This window comes from Anomaloglossus baeobatrachus, chromosome 5 (genome assembly GCF_048569485.1).
Source record: "Anomaloglossus baeobatrachus isolate aAnoBae1 chromosome 5, aAnoBae1.hap1, whole genome shotgun sequence".
NCBI classification, from domain to species: Eukaryota; Metazoa; Chordata; class Amphibia; order Anura; family Aromobatidae; genus Anomaloglossus; species Anomaloglossus baeobatrachus.
In genome coordinates, this window is record NC_134357.1 from 298,255,225 (window position 1) to 298,270,280 (window position 15,056).

General features: G+C 50.9%; 1 protein-coding gene across 1 annotated transcript in view; it reads right to left on the reverse strand.

The window, feature by feature from the left end:
* Window positions 1-15,056, reverse strand: part of HID1 (HID1 domain containing) — a 126,357-nt gene that overhangs the window by 51,352 nt on the left and 59,949 nt on the right. The window contains exons 10-12 of the mRNA XM_075349631.1: window positions 2,660-2,750; window positions 2,370-2,521; window positions 2,201-2,279 (exon numbers count right to left, since the gene is read on the reverse strand). Coding sequence (XP_075205746.1) covers window positions 2,201-2,279; window positions 2,370-2,521; window positions 2,660-2,750 — 322 coding nt within the window. The remainder of the gene's footprint in view (window positions 1-2,200; window positions 2,280-2,369; window positions 2,522-2,659; window positions 2,751-15,056) is intronic.

Consider the following 15,056-nt stretch of genomic DNA (forward strand, 5'->3'; position numbering starts at 1 on the left):
GGCAGGAGCGGTCACATGACCGCTCTGAGCCGGGGGAGAGGGGCTGACAGCAGGGCAGGTAAGTGGTCTCTATCTACTTACCTGCCCCAATGTAGCCCAATAGGGAAATAATAAAAAAAAGCAAATTAAGCCGGATAACCCCTTTAATTTAGAGCAATATTCTATAATGTATCAAGCGGGATTGGACTAGCATTACACCTAAGAATGGTTCAGACTCTCACAGCAAAGAGTCAGCTCCAAGTGCCACCTAGTGGACAAAATGAGAAAATGTATCTGTGTGAAACTGCGTTGGTGACCACAACAGGTGAGTACACCACAATTATGTGCATTTTTCCTAACTGGCACCGTCAGTTGTTTTGTGGGGGCCCTTTAAATGATTATTGTGCAATAAGCTCCCTTTAGAGATCATATAAAATATTTTTAGCATTCCCAATGTTGTTTTTAATGGGTTTTGAGTACTGGGACACCTCCACATGTTTGTTCCTACCTCCATATAGTTTAATCAGTAATAGTTTTTATACCTAAACTTTGCATACTCCATTTACACTATGCTGGTGGACACTAATTTGTGTTGGCTGATTCATTTAGCAGGAATTTCTCCTATGTCTGCGGGTGTTAGGGGAAGTAATGATAAATGGGAATGGAATTTTTACATGGCACATAGTTTCCCACAAAGATAAGAATACCTAGGATTGTTTGTCGTTCATTTCCCTCCATCTGACCTATTAGTCTGGACATCAAAGCAGGCAAAAGAGATTTAAAGGGGCTTTTAAAAGAGCAATCTTAAGTTTGTAGTTTATCCTCTATCCCAGAGGTTCCCAACTCCAGTCCTCAAGGCACACCAACAGTGCAGGTTTTCAGGATTGCCTTAGTATTGCACAGGGGTTGGAATCATCACCAGTGCAGGTGATTAAATTACCACCTGTGCAAAACTAAGGAGATCCTGAAAACCTGCACTGTTGGTGTGCCTTGAGGACTGGAGTTGGGAACCTCTGCGTCTATCCAAAAGCGAAGTGATAATTTACTGATCGTTGAGGGTCCCGAACCTCTGTAATTGGAGCAGAGGATGATCATGTCCACTTCTGCTCCATTCATTCTTATGAAGACCAGCCAAACGCTGAGCTTAGTTATCTCCAGTGGTCCCAAAAGAATGAATTGAGGGTCAGTGGACATGACTGACCTCTGCTCAAATCACACTGTGCTCTTCAGAACCCCCCTTCTCTCGGTTTCAGGATTAGGCCGATGTCACTCTTTGTGATTGCCTCGCGTTTACCTCGCGTGAGTCTCCTGATGCATCACCCGGCATGGACTCACACTCTCCTCACAGGAGTGGGTTGGTTGCATGTATCTCTATGCAGCTGAGACGCTCCTGTGAGGAGAGTGTGAGTCCGTGACGGGTGATGCACCGCGAAACTGGCGCTAAATAATCTCAAGTGTGACACCGGCGTTAGAGGAAGCCCCAGTTGTCAGACACCTAGCAATCAGGAAGTTATCCCCTATCCATTGGATAAAGGATACCTACCAAATTTGTTAATAGTCCAAATTAAGAGGTAGTCCAGTGCAGTCCTCGAAGTAATCTAAAAAATATTCTTTATCCAAAAAATATAAAATCAGAGGGACATACAGCTTGGTAAATAATTTCAGTAGCTCAGAACAATGTGTTTCGATGCATGGTCTTAATCATGCTCTGTTAGATCATGATTAAGACCATATGTCAAAACGCGTTGTTCTGAGCTACTGAAATAATTTCCCAAGCTGTATGTCCCTGTGATTTTATATTTTTGGGATATATAAAGAATATTTTTATATTACTCCGTGGACTGCGATGGACTACCTCTTAATTTGGACTATTAAGAAATTTGGTAGGTATCCTTTATCCAATGGATAGGTGATAACTTCCTGATAGCTAGGTCTATCTCTTAATTTGGACTATTTATCTTGCTTGCCCTACCTCTCCGTGCGCCGCATCCTCAGGTGGAGTGGGACTACAGCTGATCGGTGATCTGAACTTGGTTTTTCTTTGGTATAAATTTGTTAATACCCCATTAATGCCTGTATCTAGATATAGGGCCTGATTTCAGGTAGCCTTGGTAGCCAGGTGACCAACTTTTTTCCTTATATGCAGCAACACGTACAGAATAAATCAGGAAAAAACCCAACCATACAATCTACTCCTAGTGTGCCCCTTCCATCATTGTACCATTCACTACGATGGTCAGCAGGCAGTCATATAAAGGTTGTAAACGCTGGTGCCCACTGGTGATGATCTTGTGAAAAACCTGCATAGAAAGAAGAAGTAGTGTTAGAAAATAGAATATAAAGTCAGCCCTTGCATCTCCTGTAACATGTTGCACTCATTTATCACTCACCACAATAAGCAGGTCGGCATGAGTTCCTGTGAACACTGGGATATCCATCGGGACTCTCACAGAGTAGGGTTTGTTGAGGCGAACTCCAAAATTCCTCTCACCACTTAGCAGCAAAAGAATGAAGACCCCAATGTGCATGAGACCAACACGAGCTGTAAAGAGAAATGTGGCGATCAGAGGGCGCAACTTTATATATTGTGATAAAAGTGATCGCAAAAATATGAAGAAAAGAGGTGAGCGAAGGAGATGAAAACAGAGTGAAGGACGACTCAACAGAAGTGCAGACTCACACTGGTCCGCTCGGGCATCGTTCAAGAAGTACAGAATGGGAACCAGAACATCCAGGACATCGCTGCTCTTAAGGACAAAGAACAGGAATTTCTGTAGAAGTGAGAAAGATGGTAATGATGAGCACTCAAACCATTAGGCACAGCACCCAGTGCACTGTGTATTTATTAATTACTTTCGGACCACTCATAGATTTTAATGTCTGTGTGATGTTCTAAAATGTCACGGCATAGTACAACAACTGTACGAGACACAGCCGGACTCCCCATAGAGAAGGCAGTGATGGGTTATTACCATCTCTTCCTTCCTGATCAAAATTATATATATATATATATATATATATATATATTATACATATATATATATATATATATATATATATATATATATATATATATATATATATATATATATATATATATATATATATATATATATATATATATATTATACATATATATATACATATATACACATATATATATATATATATATATACATATATATATATATATATATATATATATATATATATATATACACACACACACACACACACGCACACACACACACACACACACAGCACTGAACGTATACTGGATACAGTATATATATAAAAAAAAAAAACAAACAACAGACCGTGCTTCTCTTCAGGACCCAGCGATCATGTCATCCCCAGGAGTTGAAAGGGAGCAGGAATTGCTTTACAAACAAGAGGCTAAATTTGCACAGTAACTAAGGCTGATATGCCAGCCCTACTTACAGGGGAAATCAACAATATAAAAATGTATTTAAATGTTCAAATGCTACTTCCCACAAAAGGTCTTGTATGACTTTGTGTAAAATGGAAAAAAAAAAAAAAAAAGACGACAAAATAAATAAAAACAGATTGAAAAAAAAAAAAAAAAAAAAAAAAAAAAAAAGAAGAAGAAGAGCAACTAGCAGTCCAAATTGCTGTTTTCAGCCCCGCCACCACATCAAAACAAAACTTATGACCAATATAAAAAGGTACACTAATTAAATATGAAATTGAATATAGAGAAATAAGGAACAATTATAAAAGACCATGATCCAAAGTGTACAGTGCAACTCCCAAAGAGAAGTAATTCAAAAGAAAATGGAGTTTTTGATAGACCCAAAGGAGGCAAAGTAGTAAATGAATAAACCTTTTTAATTAAAATAAACCCTAATGAAAACATGGCAGCAAAAAAAAAGGGTATAATACGCAATAAGTTCAAAAATGTACATAACACCAGGATACAGAAGGGAGGGAACAGTTTAAAATGTCTAGTGAACACTTCCTAAGAACACTCAGAGAAAGTAAAAAAAAGAATAAAAAAATGGGTCAATAGAAATCAGATACATGTATGTCATCAGACAGTAATTTGTATACATATACTGCACGTCAACTGTAGAACCTCAGTACAAAATACAACCACAGGGTGGCGCCCAAGTGGTGTGAGACCACAGTAACAATGTATAAGGGGCACACAAGCAGTGTACAGAAAAAAGCAAGAACAGATGAGAAGAACGAGGCGAATATGTGATGAATGTAAATTAGGAGTAGTAAATATCTTACCAATAATGAAAGTGCAGAGTGCCTGATGTGAGTACGCGCCCTGACGCATGTTTAGCTATGGCTTTCTCGGGGTCCGCAGCCCCCTGAGGAAGACATAGCAAAACGCAAGTCGGGAGCAAGTATTCACATCCAGGCACTTTGTACTTTAAAGAGGTGGTCCATTACAAAGAAAAGTGGCCACATCGATGTAAAGCTGAGACAGAAGGCTTTTTCTACATGCCTTCTGTTGTCAATTTTGCCTGAGAGGCGGCGGTATCGCTGTCTGCTCATCCCCATCACGTGACCCGAGCTGCAGTGACCTCTGAGGTCACGTCAACTTCTGCAATTGGAAGTTGACCTAGCATCATCGAAGGTGGGACCCAGTCTCCCTGAGTCACTGGTCTGTGTGCCAAAGTTCCATCTCACATCACAGCCCAGCAACTTGCGCATTCTCTCCTTTAATGCAAAGCGCCGCAAGCACAAATTATGCTTGGCTGTGATGTGTTGTGAAACTCTGCCCACAGCCTAGTCACTCACGGAAAAGGGGTCCCGCCTCGGTGCTCACCGGTCAACTTTCAATTCCGGAAGCTGAAGTGACATTACCGGATATCAAAGGCCACTGCAGCCCGGGTCACATGATGGGGATGAGCGGACAAAGATTGTGCCGCTCACAGGCTGAATTGGCAATAGAAGATATTTATAAAAAGCCTTCTGTCTCAGCTTTACATCGATGTGGCCTCTATGCTTTGTATTGGACCACACCTTTAATAATCAGTAAGATATTTACTACTCTTGATTTGCATTCATCCCAGTCACCTTGTACTTATCTGTTATTGCTTTTCTCTCTGCACTGCTTGTGTGCCCTTATACATTGAGTGACTCTGGTTTCACACCACTTGGGCGCCACCTTGTGGTAATATTGTGGACTGAGCCTCTGAAGATGACGTGTGTGTGTGTGTGTGTGTGTGTGTGTGTGTGTGTGTGTGTGTGTGTGTGTGTGTGTGTGTGTATGTATGTATGTATGTATAATATATATATATATATATATATATATATATATATGTCGCGGGCGGGGAGGAGGGTGTCAGCACACCGCGCTCACCCCTTCTGCTCGGGTCCGGCGGTTGCTCCTGGTGGCTCGAGCTGCGGGCCGGATCCCGGGGTGTCTCGAGCGACACTCCTCGCCCGTGAGTGAAAGGGGGGGTATGTTTGTTGGGATTATAGTTCGTGACGCCACCCACGGTTGTGGTGATGGCACCACCGCTGCTCAGTGTGGGGGTCCCGGGGATGGTGATGGGAGCAGCCAGGTGTTGTGTTGCCCCTCCGTGGGTAGGGGTTGGTGATCCCGGGGCCCGGTGAAGAGATGTGAAGTGTAGGGCCTGGAGGGCGCAGGGGCGCGGGGGCAGCGCTATGCCTTGCGGCACTGTGGTACTCACTCAGCCTGAGACACGGACACAGTTTGTACGGTAAACCAACGGCTGGTAGGACGGTCCCACAGACGGTTGCACCTGCACTCCCGGTAGGTGACGGTGACGTCTCTCTTCCTTGCACCTGTTTGACTGATGGTAGCGGTGGATTCCCTCCGGTTACCCGCTCCCCGACTGCAATCTGGGCCGGAGGAGCTCTACACTTTGCCCGCAGGCGCTGGCCCTGGGGAAACTGGTGCCTTGGCGGTGGCGGTGTCTCCCCGGTAATGGTCGGGCTGTTGCCGTCAATCGGGACTTTGTTGCTGGGGGATCTGCGTCCCCTTCACTGACGGATTCGGCAAATTGGGCGACTCCTAGCCTTGCCGGGGTCCGAGAGGCCCCTGCCCTGGTGCTGACTGTCCTTCGGAACACTGCTCCAGACCACCGGGCACACAGCCAACGGGGTCCTTCCAGGAACTTCCGGACGGTCACCGCCGTCGCTGACCTTGCTGTTCTAGCCCTACACACAGCTGGGCTCTCAGGCTTCTCCTTCTCTCTGCTCTGTCACCACTTCTTGCTTTCCTCCTTTTCCACTTTCCTTTCCTTCACTTTCACTTCTGGTTGTTTCCTCTAGCCCCTGCCTGGGCTACTCTGCTGTTCACTCAAGCTCCTCCTGAGCTAAACTGCTTCTTTACTCAAGCTCCTCCTGAGCTCATCTGCCTGGTAACTTCCTGCCTCCAGAGTTGTGAGCTCCTTGGTGGGAGGAGCCAACCGCCTGGCCCACCCCCTGGTGTGCATCACAGACTCCTGGAGGGAGGCAACAAGGATTTCTGGTTAGCAGGTGTGCCTACCTGGAGTGTGGGGTGTAGTGGTGTTGTTATCTGTGTCCCCTGGCTTGCCCAGGGCGACACATTCCCCCCTAGCAAAACGCAGACCGTCCGCGGGCTGCCGTCCCACACCGGTTTTATTTTTCTGTAAAAAGGGGATAACAGGGTTAAACATAACATAAGCATAACATTTTTAATCAACTCTTCCCAAGACGGGAGGCACATTTTACTTTTAACGTTTCAACGGTGTACGGTCACGGTTTCCGCTCTCTCCCACCCAAGCAACCTGGCCCTGATGCTGCCCCTAAAACCCAGGCAGCACCCCTTGACCCACAGTCCAGCACAAGTCACCCGAGCGGGATCTGTCCTTCCCTCCAGAGGGTAGCCACCGGTCCCTTTGGTGGCTGGGCCCTGGCCTGCTCTGCTCAGGGCCCTCCCTCCAACCTGCCTCTCCGGAGGCGGCATTGCGGAAACGGTAACGGTACCCAACATATTTACAAGCCACTAACGTTTGTGGTTGCCCTGCAGAGTTCATGGGCTTGTCCATGGCTAGTTCCCATGCATTTTTAAACTTTTAACGGTCCCCACGGGGACAACGGTGCCGGCTCCTGCCGGTTGCTAATCACAGCTGACAATCAGGTGAAAACTCGGTTCAATCAGTGTTTTTCATTTTTCAAAACTTTCAACAAACTTTCAAACAAACAAAGCGCTGGTCCCTACGGGGACGGTGCTGCGGGCCTCCATTGCCCTACTCCGGTCCTGCTGCTGCTTCATCCGAGGGAGGGGGTGCAGAGCTCATCTTGCCCTCCGGGCTGCCCCTCAGCTTTACATCCAGGGCAAACCACCCCCTCTCTCCGCAGTGCCGAGTGTATCGCACCATGTCTCCCGGGATAAGATTGCGGCCAGGATGCTCTTCGGGCAGGTGAGCATGCACATCCCGCCGGGCTACAAATACCTCGGCCTCCAGGCCCGGTTCGTATATGAACCCGTAGCCCCGGCGGATATCGAATCGCCTCACCTGCCCCTCGTAGAACGGGCCCCGGACACGGAAGGTCGCTTGCCGCAGGTTCTCCTTTTCCCGTATGACTCGGGCCACCAGCTCGGCTTTCCTACGCTCCCTCTCCGCGATCTCCAGGCCCAGCTTGGTCGGCTCCCTGTCCCAGTATGGCTCCGGCGCACGGGTTGAGCCCCGCGGGACATTCAGCACGTTACCCACTGTCAGGAAGGTGGGTGGCGTATCCCGCGGTGTCATGGCCTTGGGCGCTGCCTTGCAGCAACAACCCGGCGCCACCTCAGCCGAGGTGTGGGGAATGGGCACAGGGGCTTTCCGCAGTTGGGCCTTTGGCTCGGAGTGGGTCATCGACTCCGGCTCGGGGAACTGCTCGGGGACTGTCTCTGGCGCAATCTTCGGGGCCTTCCATGGCAATGCCTCCGGTTTGCTTCGGGCTCCGGCTACAGGTCGGTCCGCCGGGGCGGACGGGCTGGGTATCGCTACCGGTTGCGGTGGCAGCGGGCCTAGTGGCGGGGTCACGGCCTCCGAGACAGGTGGCGAAGGAGGCAACGGGGGGAGAGGGCTTGGACCGGGTCCCTCAGCCGCAGCGACCGGTCCCTCCGGGACATAGGGGCGTGGGTCGCTCACCCTCCCTTCCTCCGCTTCCTCCTCGCGTTTCCGCACGGCTGCCAAAACGTCCGCCATGTCGGTCTCCCACTCCTCCAGGAGGAGCTGCATTTTGACCTGCAGCCTTAGATGGAGCTGCGCGGTCCGGATCTCCACCCACGCTGCGGTTCCCGGTGCGGGGGCCACGGTGTTTCGGGACGGCATCCACATGGTGTCTTTGCTGTTTGCTTCCAGGAACGGGATGTTTGCAGAGTCCTGGCGTCCCTGCTTTTATAGCGGCGACTACATGCCGCCAGCCGCCATCGCGTCCCCCTTAGCTCTTTTCGGCCCCTCCTCTCTCGGGGCGGAGTTTTGGCCTTCGCGCATCTACTGCTCGAGAAGACGCTCGAGCGGGAACTTTTCGCGCCAAAGATGGCGACTTCTGAAATTTTTCTGCCGGATACCTCCGGCGGTAACAAGGCGCACCTCTACCAGACGGCAGAGCGGTAAGATCCTGTTCGTGACGCCAAGTTGTCGCGGGCGGGGAGGAGGGTGTCAGCACACCGCGCTCACCCCTTCTGCTCGGGTCCGGCAGTTGCTCCTGGTGGCTCGAGCTGCGGGCCGGATCCCGGGGTGTCTCGAGCGACACTCCTCGCCCGTGAGTGAAAGGGGGGGTATGTTTGTTGGGATTATAGTTCGTGACGCCACCCACGGTTGTGGTGATGGCACCACCGCTGCTCAGTGTGGGGGTCCCGGGGATGGTGATGGGAGCAGCCAGGTGTTGTGTTGCCCCTCCGTGGGTAGGGGTTGGTGATCCCGGGGCCTGGTGAAGAGATGTGAAGTGTAGGGCCTGGAGGGCGCAGGGGCGCGGGGGCAGCGCTATGCCTTGCGGCACTGTGGTACTCACTCAGCCTGAGACACGGACACAGTTTGTACGGTAAACCAACGGCTGGTAGGACGGTCCCACAGACGGTTGCACCTGCACTCCCGGTAGGTGACGGTGACGTCTCTCTTCCTTGCACCTGTTTGACTGATGGTAGCGGTGGATTCCCTCCGGTTACCCGCTCCCCGACTGCAATCTGGGCCGGAGGAGCTCTACACTTTGCCCGCAGGCGCTGGCCCTGGGGAAACTGGTGCCTTGGCGGTGGCGGTGTCTCCCCGGTAATGGTCGGGCTGTTGCCGTCAATCGGGACTTTGTTGCTGGGGGATCTGCGTCCCCTTCACTGACGGATTCGGCAAATTGGGCGACTCCTAGCCTTGCCGGGGTCCGAGAGGCCCCTGCCCTGGTGCTGACTGTCCTTCGGAACACTGCTCCAGACCACCGGGCACACAGCCAACGGGGTCCTTCCAGGAACTTCCAAACGGTCCCCCTCCGGACGGTCACCGCCGTCGCTGACCTTGCTGTTCTAGCCCTACACACAGCTGGGCTCTCAGGCTTCTCCTTCTCTCTGCTCTGTCACCACTTCTTGCTTTCCTCCTTTTCCACTTTCCTTTCCTTCACTTTCACTTCTGGTTGTTTCCTCTAGCCCCTGCCTGGGCTACTCTGCTGTTCACTCAAGCTCCTCCTGAGCTAAACTGCTTCTTTACTCAAGCTCCTCCTGAGCTCATCTGCCTGGTAACTTCCTGCCTCCAGAGTTGTGAGCTCCTTGGTGGGCGGAGCCAACCGCCTGGCCCACCCCCTGGTGTGCATCACAGACTCCTGGAGGGAGGCAACAAGGATTTCTGGTTAGCAGGTGTGCCTACCTGGAGTGTGGGGTGTAGTGGTGTTGTTATCTGTGTCCCCTGGCTTGCCCAGGGCGACACATATATATATGTACAGTGCCTACAAGTATTATTCAACCCCCTGCAGATTTAGCAGGTTTACACATTCGGAATTAACTTGGCATTGTGACATTTGGACTGTAGATCAGCCTGGAAGTGTGAAATGCACTGCAGCAAAAAAGAATGTTATTTCTTTTTTTATTTTTTTTAAATTGTGAAAAGTTTATTCAGAGGGTCATTTATTATTCAACCCCTCAAACCACCAGAATTCTGTTTGGTTCCCCTAAAGTATTAAGAAGTATTTCAGGCACAAAGAACAATGAGCTTCACATGTTTGGATTAATTATCTCTTTTTCCAGCCTTTTCTGACTAATTAATACCCTCCCCAAACTTGTGAACAGCACTCATACTTGGTCAACATGGGAAAGACAAAAGGAGCATTCCAAGGCCATCAGAGACAAGATCGTGGAGGGTCACAAGGCTGGCAAGGGTACAAAACCCTTTCCAAGGAGTTGGGCCTACCTGTCTCCACTGTTGGGAGCATCATCCGGAAATGGAAGGCTTATGGAACTACTGTTAGCCTTCCACGACCTGGACAGCCTTTGAAAGTTTCCACCCGTGCCGAGGCCAGGCTTGACCGAAGAGTCAAGGCTAACCCAAGGACAACTAAGGAAGGAGCTCCGAGCCCGTAAGGTACCTTTACTTTCAAAGCGTCATGTCAAGGCTCGTCTACAGTTTGCTCATGATCACTTGGAGGACTCTGAGACAGACTGGTTCAAGGTTCTCTGGTCTGATGAGACCAAGATCGAGATCTTTGGTGCCAACCACACACGTGACGTTTGGAGACTGGATGGCACTGCATACGACCCCAAGAATACCATCCCTACAGTCAAGCATGATGGTGGCATCATGCTGTGGGGCTGTTTCTCAGCCAAGGGGCCTGGCCATCTGGTCCGCATCCATGGGAAGATGGATAGCACGGCCTACCTGGAGATTTTGGCCAAGAACCTCCGCTCCTCCATCAAGGATCTTAAGATGGGTCGTCATTTCATCTTCCAACAAGACAACGACCCAAAGCACACAGCCAAGAAAACCAAGGCCTGGTTCAAGAGGGAAAAAATCAAGGTGTTGCAGTGGCCTAGTCAGTCTCCTGACCTTAACCCAATTGAAAACTTGTGGAAGGAGCTCAAGATTAAAGTCCACATGAGACACCCAAAGAACCTAGATAACTTGGAGAAGATCTGCATGGAGGAGTGGGCCAAGATAACTCCAGAGACCTGAGCCGGCCTGATCAGGTCTATAAAAGACGATTATTAGCTGTAATTGCAAACAAGGGTTATTCCACAAAAAAGAGAATTTTGTTTACTTACCGTAAATTCTTTTTCTTATAGTTCCGACATGGGAGACCCAAACCATGGGTGTATAGCTTCTGCCTCCGGAGGACACACAAAGTACTACACTCAAACGTGTAGCTCCTCCCTCCGGGCTATATACACCCCCTGGATGACAATCTACCCAGTTCAGTGCAAAAGCTGAAGGAGGACATCCACCCATAAGTAGAGATAGAGTAAAACTCGGAATAACCGGAACTCTGACTACTAACAACAGCCGGTGAAACACACGGAACAAAAAAACTGCCAACAGGCAACAGGGAGGGTGCTGGGTCTCCCATGTCGGAACTATAAGAAAAAGAATTTACGGTAAGTAAACAAAATTCTCTTTTTCTTTATCGTTCCTTATGGGAGACCCAAACCATGGGACGTTCCAAAGCAGTCCATGGGTGGGAATAAACCAAACTGAGAAGTAGGCAAAACCTAACTTCACAAATGGGCGACAGCCGCCTGAAGAATGCGTCTGCCCAAGCTCGCATCTGCCGAAGCATGAGCATGCACTTGGTAGTGCTTCGAAAAAGTGTGCAGACTGGACCACGTGGCAGCCTGACAAACCTGCTGAGCCGTAGCCTGGTGCCTGAAAGCCCAGGAGGCACCGACAGCTCTGGTCGAGTGCGCCTTAATCCCTGGCGGGGGAGGCACCTGAGAATACTGGTAGGCATCGGTGATAGCCGACCTGATCCAACGAGCTAGGGTCGGTTTAGAGGCAGCGAGACCCTTGCGCTGACCAGAGGTTAGCACAAAAAGTGAGGTGCACCTCCTAAAAACGGCGGTGCGTGACACAGATTCGGAGCGCCCGCACCAAATCCAAGGTATGCAACGCCTTTTCAAAGCGATGCACAGGGGCCGGACAAAGAGAAGGCAATGAAATGTCCTGGTTAAGGTGGAAAGGAGACACCACCTTAGGGAGAAAGTCCGGAGATGGACGAAGAACCACCTTGTCTTGGTGAAACACCAAAAAGGGGGATTCCGAAGATAGCGCAGCCAAATCAGAAACTCTCCTGAGAGAAGTTATGGCTACTAGAAAAACAACTTTCTGTGAAAGTCTAAACAAGGGAACCTCCCTGAGAGGCTCAAAGGGGGGTTTCTGTAAGGCCGTGAGGACCAGATTAAGGTCCCAGGGATCCAAGGGCCGCCGGTAAGGAGGAATGATGTGAGATGCGCCCTGCATGAAGGTGCGCACCTGAGCCAGTCGGGCGATACGCCGCTGGAACAATACCGACAGAGCCGACACCTGTCCCTTGAGGGAATTGAGGGACAGTCCCAGCTGTAGACCGGACTGTAGAAAAGACAGGATGGTCGGCAAGGAGAACGGCCAAGGAGCATGGTCGGAAGAGCGACACCAGGACAGGAAAATCCTCCAAGTCCTGTGGTAAATCTTGGCCGAGGAAGACTTCCGAGCCTGAGTCATGGTGGAGATGACCTCAGAGGGAATGCCTGAAGCCGTCAGGATCCAGGACTCAAGAGCCACGCCGTCAATCTGAGAGCCGCAGAATTCTGGCGGAAGAACGGACCTTGAGAGAGAAGGTCTGGGCGGTCCGGGAGATGCCACGGCACCTCTACGGACAGACGGAGCAGGTCTGGGTACCAAGCTCGCCTGGGCCAGTCCGGAGCAATGAGTATGACTCGACGGCCCTCCATTCTGATTTTGCGCAGAACCCTGGCCAAGAGCGCTAGAGGGGGAAACACATAGGCCAGACGGAACTGAGACCAATCTTGAACCAGTGCGTCTGCTGCGAAGGCTTGAGGATCGTGGGAGCGAGCCACGTAAACCGGAACCTTGTTGTTGTGCCGGGATGCCATTAGATCCACTTCCAGAGTGCCCCACTTGCGGCAGATTGATCTGAACACTGACGGATGCAGGGCCCACTCGCCGCTGTCTACGGTTTGACGGCTGAGGTAATCGGCCTCCCAGTTTTCCACGCCTGGGATGTGGACTGCAGATATGGTGGACTTGGAGTCCTCCGTCCACTGGAGGATTCGTTGAACCTCCAACATCGCCAGACGGCTGTGAGTCCCGCCCTGGTGATTGATGTAGGCAACCGCTGTCGCGTTGTCCGACTGAACTCGAATGTGCCTGCCCGCCAACAGGTGGTGAAAGGCTAGGAGAGCTAGAAACACAGCTCTGATCTCCAGCACATTGATCGAGAGGGCTGATTCGGACGGAGTCCAAGTGCCCTGTGCTCGGTGATGGAGAAATACTGCTCCCCAACCGGAGAGGCTGGCATCCGTGGTGAGGATCACCCAGGACGGAGTCAGGAAGGAGCGTCCCTGAGACAGAGAGAGGGGCCGAAGCCACCACTGAAGGGAGCTCCTGGTCTGTGACGACAGAGCCACCTGCCTGTGCAAGGAAGAGATCAGCTTGTCCCAACAGCGGAGAATGTCCAGCTGCAGGGGACGCAGATGGAACTGAGCAAAGGGGACCGCTTCCATGGACGCCACCATCTGACCCAGCACCTGCATGAGGTGTCTGATGGAATGACGACGGTGCCTCAGCAGAGAGCGCACCGCCAGACGAAGGGACTGCTGTTTGACTAAGGGCAACTTGACAAGTGCCGGCAGAGTCTCGAATTGCATCCCTAGGTACAAAAGCACCTGGGTCGGGGTCAGAGTGGACTTGGGCAGGTTGACAAGCCACCCGAACTGAACTAGCGTGGCGAGAGTGAGAGAGACACTCCGCTGGCAGTCTGCACTGGATGAGGCCTTGACTAGAAGGTCGTCCAGGTAAGGAATCACTGCCAACCCCTGGAGGTGCAGGACCGCAACCACTGCTGCCATGACCTTGGTGAATACTCGAGGGGCCGTGGCTAAGCCGAAGGGGAGAGCCACGAATTGGAAATGTTCCTCTCCGATCGCAAAGCGTAGCCAACGCTGGTGTGAAACCGCAATAGGCACATGCAGATAGGCATCTCTGATGTCGATGGATGCCAGAAAATCTCCTTGGGTCATTGAGGCAATGACCGATCTCAGAGATTCCATGCGAAAATGCCGCACCTGAACATGCTTGTTGAGAAGCTTGAGATCCAGGATGGGCCGGAAGGAACCGTCCTTCTTGGGGACTAGAAAGAGGTTTGAGTAGAAACCTCTGAACCGTTCCCGGGCGGGAACCGGAATAATTACCCCGTTGGCCTGCAGGGATGCCACGGCCTGAGAGAAGGCGGCGGCTTTGGAGCAGGGGGGGGTGGACAGAAAAAATCTGTTTGGCGGGCTGGAAGAAAATTCTATCCTGTAGCCGTGGGAGATGATATCCCGCACCCACTGATCGGAGACGTGTTGCAACCACACGTCGCCAAAGTGGGAGAGCCTGCCACCGACCAAGGACGTTGCTGGCGCGGCCAGATAGTCACGAGGAGGCTGCCTTAGTGGCAGCGGCTCCTCCGGTCTTTTGAAGACGCGGCTTTGCGCGCCAGTTGGATTTACGATCCTTGGCTGCGGTAGTGGACGAGGCCGAGGGCTTAGAGGATGACCAGTTAGAGGAACGAAAGGAACGAAACCTCGATTGGTTCCTGCCCTGGACAGGTTTCTTGGCTTTAGTTTGTGGCAAGGAAGTACTCTTCCCGCCAGTAGCTTCCTTAATTATGTCATCCAGCTGTTCCCCGAACAGCCGGGACCCAGCAAAGGGGAGACTCGCAAGGTACTTCTTAGAGGAAGCGTCTGCTTTCCACTCTCGAAGCCACAAGATCCTGCGGATCGCGAGGGAGTTAGCGGAGGCCACCGCCGTGCGGTGAGAAGCCTCCAGGATGGCAGACATGGCGTAGGATGCAAAAGCCGAAGCTTGAGAAGTTAAGGCATCCGTCTCAGGAATAGAGTCCCTGGAGAGGGAATGAATCTCCGCCAGAGAGGCAGAGACTGCCTTAAG